This window comes from Limanda limanda, chromosome 11 (assembly GCF_963576545.1).
Source record: "Limanda limanda chromosome 11, fLimLim1.1, whole genome shotgun sequence".
Taxonomy (NCBI): domain Eukaryota; kingdom Metazoa; phylum Chordata; class Actinopteri; order Pleuronectiformes; family Pleuronectidae; genus Limanda; species Limanda limanda.
Window position 1 is genome coordinate 16,947,698 of NC_083646.1, and position 15,180 is coordinate 16,962,877.

At 39.2% G+C, this 15,180-nt stretch overlaps 1 protein-coding gene across 1 annotated transcript; it reads right to left on the bottom strand.

Annotated features, from left to right (window-relative positions):
* Positions 1-607: 607 nt before the first annotated feature.
* On the bottom strand, positions 608-13,832 carry LOC133014335 (secretagogin-like). Its single transcript, XM_061081540.1, has 11 exons — positions 13,696-13,832; positions 13,273-13,343; positions 10,286-10,378; positions 7,324-7,413; positions 6,657-6,713; positions 6,091-6,168; positions 5,551-5,606; positions 4,381-4,426; positions 4,196-4,255; positions 2,780-2,848; positions 608-1,201 (listed from the first exon to the last, which is right to left on the bottom strand). Exons 1-11 carry the CDS (start codon positions 13,763-13,765, stop codon positions 1,079-1,081), a joined length of 813 nt encoding a protein of 270 aa, XP_060937523.1. The 5' UTR covers positions 13,766-13,832; the 3' UTR covers positions 608-1,078.
* Between the last annotated feature and the right edge of the window lie 1,348 nt (positions 13,833-15,180).

Below are 15,180 nucleotides of genomic sequence, written 5' to 3' on the forward strand. Positions count from 1 at the left end.
CTCGCCCTGTCAGTTTATTGTATCTTACAGGATAGGGGTCACACTGATATGTGCTGCAGTGGATCCAGTAGATATAAAGCTGTTCAGATTTAATGTGTGAAATTTATTTTTGAAGGATCTATAATGATCAGCCAACAAAATCGTATAGGTCCTGGATATGAAGGACACTTCTCTGTCTCTCCCTCTGTATCATCTATTTAGAATGTTTCTATGGTAATGTGTTTGACTGGAGTCATTGCATGAAATCCAAAGAACAAGATTATGATAATTTATTTCCTTGATCCAATTTATAGCTGATGACAAAATTGTATTAATGAAGACTACGCGTAAAGAGAAACATTACAAATGACTGTATTTATGGATGATACAAATACTATCAGGTAATGCAACAGATGTAATAATCAAGGATTATTTGAAAGATCATTAAATAATTAATCAAATACAATAAATGGGGATTTTCTTTGTATAATAGATCAAAATTGTACTTGCCTCAATGAGCAACTCAAGCCTAATTTAACTTAATTAATATACATGTTATGTATTTCATGTATTTAGAAAGGTTGTTAAATGCATCACATGTCAATGGTAAAAAGATTGTGAAACATGCTCAGTGTCTTCATCCTTGCTTTATTTTCTCAACAGCTCAGTTTTTAAAATGACAATAAACAGCATCCTGCACTTTAGTCTTTTTGCAGAGGAACATGCAAGTGGCCAAACGTCCGGATTGGCCCGCGTCCTGCAGCTCCTTAAAGAACAACACTTAATATTCTAATGAAAATAATTTTGCTTTCAAAAGCTACACTGACACATTCACTGACAAAGTGATTAATACACTGCAAAACAACAGACAGCATAAAACATTCATGTTTAATTGTTTCCTTTACGTCCTTAATCATGCACTGTTCAAAATCGTAGAACACAAAATCATTTGATATCTATATCATACTCAGGATCAAATAACACTTTATGAATATTTACTTTAAATAACCTCAGCCTGATCTGAATCAAAGCAAAGCATTCTGTAATTATTGACTATACAACAAAAGCTGAGTGAGTTTCCGAACATCATATCCCATATTTAAGGCTTGACTCCGAGACACAGAGCTAGTTCATTTTTCTGGATAATTCCGTCCTTGTTGACGTCACAGTGACGCAGCAGAACGACTCGCAGCTTGTCCAGCTCAGAACCGGTGATGCTCGGCTGCAGAGGAGAGAGGATGGAGGAGAAGGCGTTATTCTTGCAATGTGTCCTCTTTTATGCAGCAAAAATGTATAACCTCCGCCAAGAACATTATGTTTTCACCCCTGTCACTTGATTAGTGTGGTTGTTAGTTTTCAGGATAATGCAAAAACTACTGATCCAATTACTGTTGTTGTCGAGGGGTGTGGCACAACCCAGGGAGGAACTCATTACATTTTAGACTGCATTGGGACAAACAGGTGGATTTTTTTTTCCATCAGCGAGAGGGAGTTTTAGCCTGGGCAGTGGTATATGCTCTGCCAATGCCTTTCTAGTCCATCTGGTAAACTCTGTGCATCATCCATTTATATGAGTCCACACCCATCAAACTGAACGAAAGAATATAATTTGTTTGAGGTGACATTATTAAGATTGAAATGCGTTATGTATTGAATTAGGATAGCAACTAACTTCGAAAGAATTGCAGTGGTGAATTGATATTTTCTGCAGTGCACTGGGCTTGTTACCTCAACTGTGTTGGTTTGTTAAACGTCCCAGTGCGAGTAAAGCCCGAGAGTAAATGCTTTTTGCACAGTCTGCCATTCACCTGGTCAGAATAGGACGACTCAACGCACTTTTATTCTATGGGGCTATGGACTCTTAATTCAGTAAAGCCACACCCCCATCAACCTCCACCAAATTCCACCCGACACCCCCTTTGTTAATGCTTTGCTCGTCTTTCAGTTTCATTTAATGATCAACGATTTATTCTCACCAGCTCTGCAAACCTTAGTTAGTGTTTGCTTATAGGACCTTTCTTTTAAAATGGTAATTCTGCAGCAGATATTAGCGGCATGCATGTGCAGTCTCAGGAGTGATGACAATGTTACACAAGGCAGATCTGTGGGTTACATTTTGTGCAATCAGCACCAGACTGTTAGAGAAGAACCATTGAAACCTCTGTGCTAATGTGCACATGAAACGTGTCGTTTTGCTGATTTATTTTACAATTACGCCTGCGGATCAACAGGAACATTGGGTACTGACACAGTGAAAACAATCAAGTCCCTTTATGAAAAATCTGCTCGATTAAAATGTGTCTCTAATAACTTGATATTAGCATTATTTTTCATCTCCTTCAGGACTGACTGTTCTGTTTTAAAATGTAGTCTCCAAATTTCTTTGTGTTTCATATCAGCATCATGTTTATGTCTCAATATGAAACATATAAAATTAACTGTATTTAATATTCTACCTTCACTGTACCTATAGCAAGTATGACAAATAAAATAACAGACACTATTGTTCATGGAAAAGTGGACTTAAATCAACACTGTATTAGAGTATATTTGACCTGCTGTAACCCTGGTCTACAACAAGTTTCCTCTCAGAGTTCAGTGTTTAAAATATGTATTTGTTTCCATGGCGACATTTTGATCAGAAGGTAAAAAATGTTAGTGGTTTGATTCTGAGCCCTTGGAGCTGATGGGAGTAAAGTAGTAAAATTATTTGATCTCTTAATAGGAACATTTTGTGTGTACATCACAACATTTGAGGTAAACAACACTCTGAAACACAAACATTCTGAAACACACTTACTCTGACCAGCTCCATCATGTCTTTGACAAAGCCGTCCACCTCAGGACCCTCCAGCTCTCCTGTCTTACTCTGCGCAAGAAAAGGGACAAGAAAGACATGAAAAGGACAAAGAAAAGAGAGGGAAAGATTAAAATGAGAACAATTTCTTTTCAGAATTTACAGCCCTCTAATGTTATTCTATCAGTAAATCATTAGTTTTCCTTTCTTGGGTGTATTCCTTTGGGTCAAGGATGGGCCTTACTGTTCCTTACTGGTTGTTTTTCAATGATGTGCATAAACTGTTCAATCTCCACCTTCAGATCACATCCAGTATGATTTGAAGCAGAAGTGCTAGAGCACTAGCTGCTAGACACCCCACCCCTCTCTTTCTCTCTCTGTCTAGCTGCTTGTGTGCTTGTAGTGGATGGGCAGAGGGGACATTTAATTATGTGAATGGGAAAATTGGGAAAAATTGGGAAAAATTGGGAAAATTGGGAAAATTGGGAAAATTAAAACTCCAGGACAACAGAAGGGGGATACAAAGTACTTCACTGATTGTATCGGGGCAGGCAGGTAACATGAGACCCCGCCTCCTGCATCAGCAGCATCATCCAGAAAATGGCACTTCGCTGTTGCCTTTTAGGTAATACGCTACACTCGGCAAGTACTTTTACTTTTAATACTTAAAGGATATTTTTCAAGTAAGTCCTTATTTACTCTAACTTTGTACTATTTATTCCCACTTTACTGTTTGAGAACTTCCTCCACCATTGAGTGCAATGCACCTGAAAGAAGGGACATGTCAAAGTTATAGTATTACAGATTTTGCTGTAAGTAAAAGAGGTGGAAACTAAAGGCTTTCAGATTGACTATTATTTAATACACTTATAGACAGGGTCATAAATATTGCACAGAAAAGGGAGAAGCTTATCAGAGAGTCCTGATGGTAATTACTGACTCCCATCAGGCGCTGCAGTTTAAGTGATCATCATCCCAGAGAGTGACTTGACAACATAATGGGTGCTTAGTCTTATTATGTTACATTAGAGCTAAGTAAGCTAATTGGATTCAGGCTCAGTGCTCTGAGTTCTCTTATGCACACGGCCGCACACACTTTCAGATATGAGGGTGTTTATTTCCTTGAGGAAGGGAAACGTTAGGAGCAGCGATATCTGCCTCGGCTGTAAAAAAGATGTCATCCCTGGTTTAGTGCAAAGAATTATTCCAGTTGTGGTCTTGGAGGAGAGAATATACAAACACTCTGATACAACACATCATATATTGACCAACCTGCTCTGGAAAAAGCTACAAGATGACCATATTTCAGTGGTTGTTCTAAAAACCAAACTACTCGCTGTCCAAATTCTCATACATTTTCCTGCAGGAACAGGAACAGCAACCATAATTATCTAAGATTTGAGCAAATACTGTACTTACAACATCATAATGGTTAAAGATCTTCTCAAAATCTCTGTTCCTCTCGTCCTGACTGCAGGCCTTGGAAAAGGAGAGACAAATTATCAAAAAGTTGAAAAATAAATCAAGACAAATTATCTGTAGCAGCATGATTTATGTTTTAAACCGACATAAGTGTTGAAGAACAAGATAAACAAGCCACTTACATTCAGCTGAAACCGGAGCATGAAATTCTCTTCTAAAGCAAGGATCCTTATTGAAAAAGAGATATAAAATTAACAAGTATGTACATAATTTATCAAAAAGGAAACTGTATTCCTTATTTTCCTGTCGGAGGAAATTTAAGATACAGCATAGCAATGTAAATGATTGGGGTTTTGGTTGTTTAGACATGTTTTCATCATAGATGGATGATGTCTCCACTTCCTCCCACAATCCAGAAGTGAATCCAAAAAAATCCCTGATAATGGATTCTAACTGGCGGCAGTGGACAATAACTGTGGACCATAGTGGATCCCATCCTGATGCTGGATCGTGATCTTGCTGCTGACTAGAGACTATGATTGCAGCAGGACTGCTTCACATATAGTATTGAAAAAAATGTTTACCCTCATCGATGCTGCTAAAAACTTTAATCCTGATGATGTTTTCTTAACACTTGACATCTATTGCACTTCTGTCCGTCTTGGGAGAGGGATCCCTCACATGTGGCTCTCTCTGAGGTTTCTACATATTTTTACCTGTTAAAAAGGTTTTTAGTAGTTTTTCCTTACTCTTGTTGAGGGTTAAGGACAGAGGATGTCACACCATGTTAAAGCCCTATGAGACGAATTGTGATTTGTGAATATGGGCTATACAAATAAAACTTGATTGATTGATTGATTGATACTAACTCTGCCATCTTAGGCATTTGAAGTCAGCGCCTGTGCAGTAGCAATCAGAATATGGAACTGTGGTATCCAGGTCCCACTGAAACATGGGCTCGACCAAATTGCAAGTTTCGCCCTGTTTTTATAACAGCAAAAAACGTCTGCTAACATGGAGGCGGCAGGATTTATGAGCTATAGTGTCGCCAGCCACTAGGGGGTGATCCAGACACTTGGCTTAACTTTTGTCCTGATTCTTCTTCTCTCTCTGTGAACCATCAAACGTATAATCTAGATTATTTTGGCCTAATTTTTGTACAGTGGAAGGAAGTGAAGAAATATCGTCTCAATATGCAAACTTCTTAACCAAAGCAGTCATGGATTTGAGATGTCAGCATTTTGCTTAGTTTGATAATATAGCCACATACTGGTTGCAACGCTTTTAAATAAAATAAAAAACATAGAATACAGTCACATTGCAGGGACTAAGAATATCTCTCAGAAAAATACCTGGCCAGGTCGTTTAGATCCAAACGGCCATCCTTGGTTTTGTCAAAGATGTTCATCTGGAAGAAAAAAAGGATATGTTGAAAAATATCTGGCCAGTGTGAATCTCTGCCTGTTGCGTTTGAACCACCCCTTACTCCAGAGCCAGAGTTTTGATGTGATTTGAGCATGACTCAATCTCTCCTAATTGAAATCTAAACAATAACAGGACTGGGCTGTCTGAGGCTCGCAGATTCCACAGAAGTCACTGAGAGAGATGGTTTGTCACAAATGTTTTCTTCGGTTTCTCAACTTTCTCTCTTTAACAGCTGAAACGGCATCTCAACAGGATATCACAAGTGAAAGGTTCCCCTGAATCACTTTTGGTTTCTGTGGTCTCATTTAGCCGTTGCTTGGTAGAATATCTTATGGGAGCCACTAAAAGCTTCCCAGTCGTCTGCAGCTTTGAGTTGTTAAAATGGGTATGTTTTTTTCAATAAATGTAGCTTCAGTTGCCCATAGTAGTAGCGCATGAAAGTGTGTGTGTGTGTATTGCATTACTACCATTGTGTCAGTGTAGTCCTCCAGTTTGTCAGGTGACACCTCCTTGCCGTGCTTCTGAAACAGGTCTTTGAGGAAAGCCTTAGGAACAAGAAGCAAACCGGTCAAATCCAGTGAGCGGTAAATTATAAATACAAATAATCTGCACATCATTTGTGCAGATTATGTAGCGAGAAATACCTGAACTTTACCAGAAAAATGTAAATTGTTCAAAACCATAAAATAACCTCCCGTCTAGAAAATGTATCTGATGGGACAATATGCTTACTTACCAATTTCATTATATCATAATACGATGCAATTTCTAAGTATTGTGATTCTTCAAGTATTGCGATTCGAACTTAAGAATGCAAAGTAGAACCAAAATTCTTTATCCTGAAGAAAAGACATGTCTGAAGCTGAAAAAGGATATTTTCTGAGTTTATGACATAGGATGAGTTAGTGGTGAAAGGTTGCTGTCCTTCTCTGCAAGTAGCACAACTCCACAGCTGGTTGTTCCTTGAACAGAAAAGAAGCTTGTAATTTGTTCTTGGGTGTGAAGGTTTGTACTGTCTGTTCAACAGCCTCACCTTGAGCTCCTGAGCCGATATATAGCCACTGCTGTCAACATCATACTTCCTCCATATCTGCAGTGAGGAGCAGAGGATAAATCCGTTAATGGTAACAGGATTACAGCCAACTTAATATAAAATCGTGTCATTTTTTATTTACAGTGATTTTGATGAATATAACTGAGTTTATTAATGCAATATCAAACAGGATTAGATGCCAAATAGCACTGCTAGGATTCCGATAGTAGAATGTTCCAAACCAGTGAGGACGAGCTAAACATAAACACACAACGCTATAGATGTTATTCAAGAGATTTGTGGATGAAAGTAGAGCTAATTGTGAAGCAAGCAAAGGCGGAATCATGGTTGGCAACGATTTTCTTCTGCTCTTCTTCTTCTATCTTTATTTTTGTGTTTATTGTTGTTAGTGCGCTGGACAGAGCAATCTGATCAAAGACACATCTCACTGTGGACACTTATTAATACCAGGAGTGAATTTAATCATGTTAGAATCATATCTAGATATGATCTGTACACAAAATTAATTTTAGGGCCAGATATTAAAAGGGGTCTGTGTTAATCCACTGCCCAACCAGGACACCTCTGTGAAAAAAAAAATTATGTTGTATATAATCAATTATTTTCATTTGACCTTTCATTGAAGTATCATGTTGTGTGATCTTACCTTCATGAAGTCAACACTGTTGTCCAGAGGAGCTTCTCTGCGGAAGATTAACAGGAAGTTCTCATCTTCACGGAGGATCATATTGGCCAACTAGAAAACAGGAAGTAGCACAGAGATCAGACCAGGGAGCAGTGATAGGATGATGATGTTCTATGAAGCTGTTATGAGCCTGTTTTTATGAACAGTTTCCTACAGAAGAAATTAATCAAATGAAAGTCTTGACAGTCATTGGAGTAGCCAGATGAAATGGGCCACTTCCACTTTTTTGTTGATTTAAACAACTTAAGCATTTCCTTCTGGTCACCTGTATTTCATCAAGGTGGCAGCAGTAGCAGCAGTATTAGGATGGCTGAATTGTGGTTCAGCTCATTCAGTTTGAAATAAAATGTTGGACACTACCTTACAGTGCCTGGTCTGAGCCTTTCTTTTTTTTAGTTTTACCAAAGGGTTTTTTAATCTTGTGGTAAATCCTCTGCGGTCATGGTAATCAATACATTTTTTGATCGTTGCCACGGAAACTTGTTGCCCATCATCCTGGAGCGCACTCTTGACTTGCCGTGCCGTCATAAAGGATTTTCTTTCACCTTGCTAATCATTTTTTGCTCATCCACAAGATTTGGGCTCCTCGGTCCACAAGGAGCTTTACAGTTTTCTAGTTTTCTTATTCACCTGCTGTTTAACAAAGTATCATTGATGATTGCTGATTTTAGCTTCATTGTTATCTTCACTTCCATAGTCACCTCTTCACTTCTCATATTGACAGACAACTCCACCTCAATCTAAATGGAAACCAAATTCAATGAACTCTTGTGAGCTCTGCTGTAAATGCAGCACACAGTTACCCAAGAAATGTTAAGCAGCCAATTGTCCTATTTCTCACGAAGCCCTGCAGTTTGGTTTCTTTGTGCTGAATGTGCAATATCTCCCTCACTGTTCTTTCTATATTGATGTCAACTTCCTCAAATTAAAGCTGAGACGTGGCACTTTAATGCAGCATCAGTTGTATTTCAGAATTTGCTTCAGCAGAGTCGAAACACCAATGGGGACCCATATTTTATTGTCATTTAGATGAACCATCCCTACACCAGCTCCTCCTGCCTCTGTGCCAATTCATGCTGCCCTCTTTCTTGTCTGTCCTTCTTTAACAATATCAGCCCTCCATTAGCAGATTAAACTGGCTCAGCATCATTACAACACAAGATGATAGTGCAGATATTTACGTCACAAAGCTCGAAGAAAAAGCGCAATGCACCAACAATGATGTCAACTGCACACAAGAGATAAATAACATGCTGAACAAAGCAAAAGTGATCTTGCCTTAAACCTTTTCTTAAAATTTTTACTAAAGAGGGTAAAGCACTGGTGTGTACAGTACTTTGATTTATCTATTTGCTTCCAAACAAAGCAGCTTGGGCTCCTGTGCCCTGTTACTTGCTTCTCATACCGTTTCTTAACCATATAAACTCAAGTCAGCCAAGCTGTTATCTCTCCATCTTTGTGCTTCTTTACCATTTGGTTTGTCGCGGGCAAAAGCCTCTTGCAACATCCAAGTTGGGGTTTCGTTTCTAGCACTCACACTTTTGTATCCTTCATCTGTAGACTCATATATGTACTGCTTGACATGATTCTTGCTCAGGTGGTGAACGAGGTTAGAGGTGTTTGAGGGTCTTCTTGGGATGGCTAATTTGTCCTCCATATTTATTTAAGTTGTCTTCCTGCAAACTTCTGGCCTGCTTCGGTGTTGTATGGAATAACACAAAGCGCTAGGCCCAAAAATAGTGCAGTAATGAGTGTGATCATGCCGCCCAGGAAAATAGTCTAATAGGTCTGTCTTATGATACTGAATTTCATGCAGCTATTACACCAGAAACTATAGCTTTCACATTGGCTCACTGACTTCCTCTTTAGTGCCATAGTGCAGAGCATACAGTAACAAAGGAAACCGCATGAGAAAAACAATGCATTAGTCTGTAGGCTCATATTGTGCCTACAGACAAGTAATCAGTTCCCAGTTTGTTGGTATACCTTGCTAATATTGATGCAGTCTAAAACAAAAAAAATCTAAATTCTTTTAAATAGAATTAAAACCTCAATGATTTCAAATGTAATGCATAAACATATTGCTTATGAAAAAAGAGCATCTGATTTGCTATTGCTATGGATCTTCCAGACTCCATAATTGCTATGGGGAGATTCAAAGTGGGATGGTGCATCCCCACTCAACAGGGCGTGTATCTTGGAAAAACAGCCACAAAGAGCTTTTGACCGCCCAGTGTCTGCCACAGCCTCAGTATTGTCAAAAGTATCTGTCTGTGGGTGCGAATGCATTAAGGGATTGGCCTAATGCAGATTTTTCCCCCAAGATAAAGAGAATGCACCTCAGAGGGAAGTGTGGGGTGGAAAGCAATCAAAATATGGCTTTACACTTCTGGGAAACGGCCACGGCAGCCTGTCAGTCAGGTTTGATTTAATTACTGAAGTGACAGTCACTGGAGAATCAGCCTTCATCACTAAAGAGCAACTTGTTTCAGATTTCTGAAAGTCCCACTCAAAAGCACAAAAGAACCATGAGGCCGTTTCTCATTTAGAGGAATCCCTGTGCCATTCAGATTCAATTTTTTTTACGATTGACTGTATTCGATTAGATAAATGGTGTGAGTGCTGTTCCGATCACTGTCTCTTATTGGCTCTATCGTCACTACTTAGTGGGAACCTCAGGAGATGAGTTTTTTTTCTTCGTGGAAACAGTAAAGCTGAGTCATCGTCAGAGATACATGAGATAAATAAATACACGTAACAGCAGAAGTTAAAGGAGGAGTGGTAGATAGAGAGATGGACTGAGCGGAGTAGAGGAATCTGAGAGAAAGAGGAAGGAGATCTAGAATAAAGAAGTAAGAAAGAAGAAACTGTGTCAAGAGTGACAGAGTGGGAAGAAAACACAAATTAAGTGAATTTGCCGTACCTCCTGAATCTGTAGTTTCCCGTCAGCAGTGACATCATAGGCGGACATGAACCTCTGCTTCAGTGTCTGAACCTGCTCTTCAGTCACTTTCTCCTGTAGAAAACACATTGGATTAAATTGAGATATAAAGTGTTAAAAAATATAAAATCAATTTTGTATCCCACAGACTTATAAATCAAGTTTATAATCAGGTTTTCTGCGGGGACGTAAAAAGTCTTGAATTAAAGGTGATAAACCTAAGACCTGTAGAACACATCTAAAGCGGTTGAAAATAATAATTCTAAAAGGAAAAATACTGACTGCATCTACTTTTCTGATCTACCATTATCCTCTTAAGTTTCGCCTACTCGCCTCCTGACAAAATGTCCTTCAAACATTTATGAAGCTCTGTGTGTGTGTGTGTGTGTGTGTGTTTGAAACGTGTCCTTGGCTGACTCACTGTTTCTGATACACATGATGACAGAAACTATAACGGTGTGTATACCAAACAAACTCTCATCCAATATCATTTATGTTATTTATTTGATAGGGACAGAGCATGGTGATGAACATCAGTCTAAAAACACTACATGTAAACACGCCAGATTCTAGCAGGAATGCTTATTTACATCCATAAGGAAAAGCGTATTTGTGTCTTTGATGAGAGCTAGCAACTCTACAGACTATAGATCAAGAGTCAGGAGCCACTTTTACTCATAAACCATGATGCATTTAAGGATATGGAGAATGTAATTTAGCAGCTATAGATAAATTGAGATAAAAAGCTGTTGCCATACAGGAGCAGGTCTGAGTTAAGAATAACCGAATTATGTTCCTGCTTGGAACAGTTTTTTCTCGACCAGAAGCTCATGAAAGCTCCAAGAATATCCTTTTTATATTTTAGTATACTTAGTCGCTAATCTTCCTCTGTCTAGTAGCAAAACAGTCCTTGGTGACCGTACTGTAACTATAGAAACCTGTGGAACTACGGGGCCGATGTCTGAGTCATGGATTCATGCAGTGCAGAGCATACAGTCCGCAGACTACCAGGTGCCAGGCCCTCGCTCATTATACACAGAAAAATTATTTGTCTTCAGCATCAGCCGTCTATACGGAACTGGTGTTCGGTGCCAGCAATCTCCTGTTGCTACGCAGAAGTCTTCAAAGCACACATGGTAATATTTGACTTCTCACACACGTCTGAACTAGAATGTATCCCTGCTGCATGACAAGACTGATAATTTAAAATTCATTGCATCATCTGAAGCTGCATGTGAGCATATGTAACTAAAAAGACAAATAAATAGATAGACAGATGTGGGGTCTGTTTCTGAGATTCCAAGTTTAACAAAGCCTGAATTCTAAGTTGATAAATCTTAAGATGGGAAAGGAAATGCAACCAAATACAGTTTTCTTAATGTCCACTGGGAGTGGATATTATTCTGAACTGTGGACGACACCACAATATCTGAATGTACTGCTGTCTCAATACTTATTGATGACTGATTGTTAAAACAAAAAAAAGCTGTAATGATAAAGATAGGCTTTGAGTAACAAACTATTAACCAGTCAGGATTTTTATTGTCCCCTCAATATGAACTTATGCAAATGAAAGTGATAGTTCACCCAAAAATGAGGAGGAGACGGTGCCAGAACTTTGGGTTTTCTGAAGGAAACCTGACAGTGGAGCAGGTCAGCTTCACAGAGTAACTGACTCAGAGTTAAATGGATGTCAGACTGAGGAGCAGGGATCCCAGAGTTCCCCCTCATCTCAGGATCACTACACTCTGACCGACTGCCCTCTGAAACATGAGCCTTCAACAGAACTACAGTTTCTGTGTCTTCAATTACACACTCATCATCCTGGGGGCGTTAATGAAAAAGCAAACACCAGAGAGACTAAGTGACCTGTGGTCTGTGGTCTCTTTGTTTTAGTGCAACCCCATTAGTATCCAAGGGAGTACACACACACACACACACAGAGGGAGGGAGAGAGAGAGAGGGAGGGAGGGAGACGGAGAGAGAGAACATTTACTAATAGTTTTACAGTCCATTCATCTAATTTTCCATTATAAATGGTCAGGGAGAGTGCTCAGTCTTTAGGCAGTAAAAGAGCATTTAGCATTGCTCAGTAAACATGATGTGTCATTAGCACACGTTAAAAGACACACATGCACACATACACACATTTGTATCCCCCCCTCCCTTCCCTGCCCAGGGCAATTTGTAACGAAGTCAAAGGCTTTTCCTTTGACAGGGACCAGAGCTCTTAAATTGTATCATGTCTAACATCCTGACAGTCTCCCCACCCAGAGAGGTTCAGCTGCCCACACAAATGCTGCCAAGTCTCAGTCCAAAGACAAATTGTGTTTTCTAAACAAATCTTCACTGACAAATCGTTTCCCACAGACTCATCTATAAAATCATGAGAAATTTGATCAGCATTGTATTGATAACTTGGATTTCCGTTACACGTAACATGTAATACAATAAGGGAAAAGACTAACATGTACATGTGCAGCTCAGATTGTTTCAATAAGTATAAGAAATGAGTTGGAGATACAGAAAAGCCTTTTAAACACAGTGGACACAGTTGAAAGTCTCCAATCAGAAAACACTTTGCAGCCATCAACTGCCTGAAGCTTCAAACCCACGGCTGCAGTAGATCTTATCTGGTGACCTTCAGAGTTGCCACCCACATCTCTCGCTGTTTGTGAGGTCTCTCTGTCTTAGTGGGATCTTCAGTAAGTTGAGAACAGCACAATCAGATGGAGATAAGGTGCCTGACTCGGTCTGTTCCACCTCTTTACCCTGAAAAACTCTGTGGCTGATTTGGCGGCATGTTTCAGATTGTTGCCATGCTTAATAATGAAATGTCGTCCAGTGGGTTTTCATGCTTTGATGGAAATGATGTTCTGATCCGTGTCTTTGTACCTGTTAGACTTCACGTGCACTGTATCACACCGGTTCATAATGAACTACTGTTACAGTTTCTATCTTTACTTTACCTGTGGACCCAGTTTCTTCATCATGTGACGGAAAAACTCATCAAGCTCTGTGCCCTCAATGTAGCCGTTATCTGTCCAAATAACAGTAAACAGTGTTAGAAGTAGGTGTAGGTCACAAATCCAGTAAAACATGTATATCAATACAAATATTGAGTAACTAAGAGGATTAATTCCTCCTTTCATCAAACATTGCATTTGACTTTAGACACAGGAACACACAACTTAAGTTTTTTATCAGGACAATGTTTAACATGATACTAAGAAATCATGCAACAACCAAAAATCACCAATATTGAATCAATTGAAGTCTTTCCCTCCTTAATTTCTCGAAGCAGAGGAAGATGAGTTGAAACCCACAGTACTTCCTGTTCTATTTATATTTATGCAGAAAACAAATGAAGACATGTCATTAACTCTTCTTACCATCTGCATCAAAGTGTTGCCAGATTTCCAGGAAACCGGCTGCATCCAGGTTATCAAACGCACAATCCATGTTTAATGAAGAGAGATGACAAGCTTCTGTAAGTCAGACTGAGGGGACAAACTGCTGGTGCACTGTTCAGCAGCCTGCCTGTTTGACATATGCTCTTTCTGACTTGGTAAAACCCAAACCACACCTTCTCTGTGCATGAGAGAGGGAGAGCAGTGCAGCGCTGTATTTGCCTCCTAGTGGCCGCATTGTCCCACTGCACAACAGACGTTCAACTCAGCAGAAGCAACAAAAAGAGAAACAATGCAGAGATTTTAAATCCTGTAAAATGACTTTAATCAGAATTAATATTTGCATGAAGGAAATGTCTAACACCAGCAGAACGACTTAGTGAAACATACTGATCCATGACAAACTAATGTATCGAGACCGATAAAATGATTAGTTTTGTCATCGTTTTGCATTATTTCTTTTCTGAAACCATGATGAAAGTAACATTGAATCGATTACATGTAACAACAAATGAATACGTACAAAGAATTATTTTCTACATTTATGAACACAATGTACAAGTGACAGGAAAAAACAACAACGGTTCAAAGACATCACCTGCAACTTTTTTTTAAATTCCAAATAAGTTACAAACAAACCCCCTAGTACAGACGTGAACTTAGTACCAGAGCAATAAAGCATTTGCTGTGGTAACATAGGCGTGTGAATAAGTCACAGTGAGTGAGTATATTACATGTGCATATATTACACATACATATATACACATGCATACACCTACATGTAGGAAAGCACATATATACTGTACATACGGTAAAACTCACAGCCACGTCATGCAGTCTCTCATACACACACTCACTCACACACTCTGGAGTTTAAACTCAATGCTACTCGTCATTTTCACTTTCTCCACATGGATGCAGTGGATGAACATTTTTCTGAACAGAACAGGAAGTCAATATCCGTCTTTCACAAAACTCGACAGAAACGCTACCAGCTGTTTATGGAACTCTACACAGAAAAGCAAAACCAGTGTCTAGAAGTGTCGTGCATCAGGAAATGGAAGAGGTCTAAAATGCCAACAGAATACAGTCACGTCTTTTTTTCTGTTCCACTTTTCTGGAACGCCTTTCACACAGAGATGCCGTTTGATTTTGGGACTGAGGCTGAAAATCTGTAGCACAGTCTGACTATATACAGCAAGAACCGTGTTATTTCTAAGCCATGATTAGTGACAACAAAGCTTAAACCTAAAGAAAGATAGGACGCCACAGGAAAAGGTGCACCAGTGAGACCCTTGGCCTCGGACTTGAACTTGACTCTTGTACAGTACAATAAAAGTTGTGCCCCTTTCACACTGATTAGGCATAAGATCTGATGCTCCTACTACAGCCTGGCACAAAACAGCAAAACACTTAGGAAGTAACACTGTTGTTTAGACAAGCTCATGCTTTGTAAAGTTTAGGTTT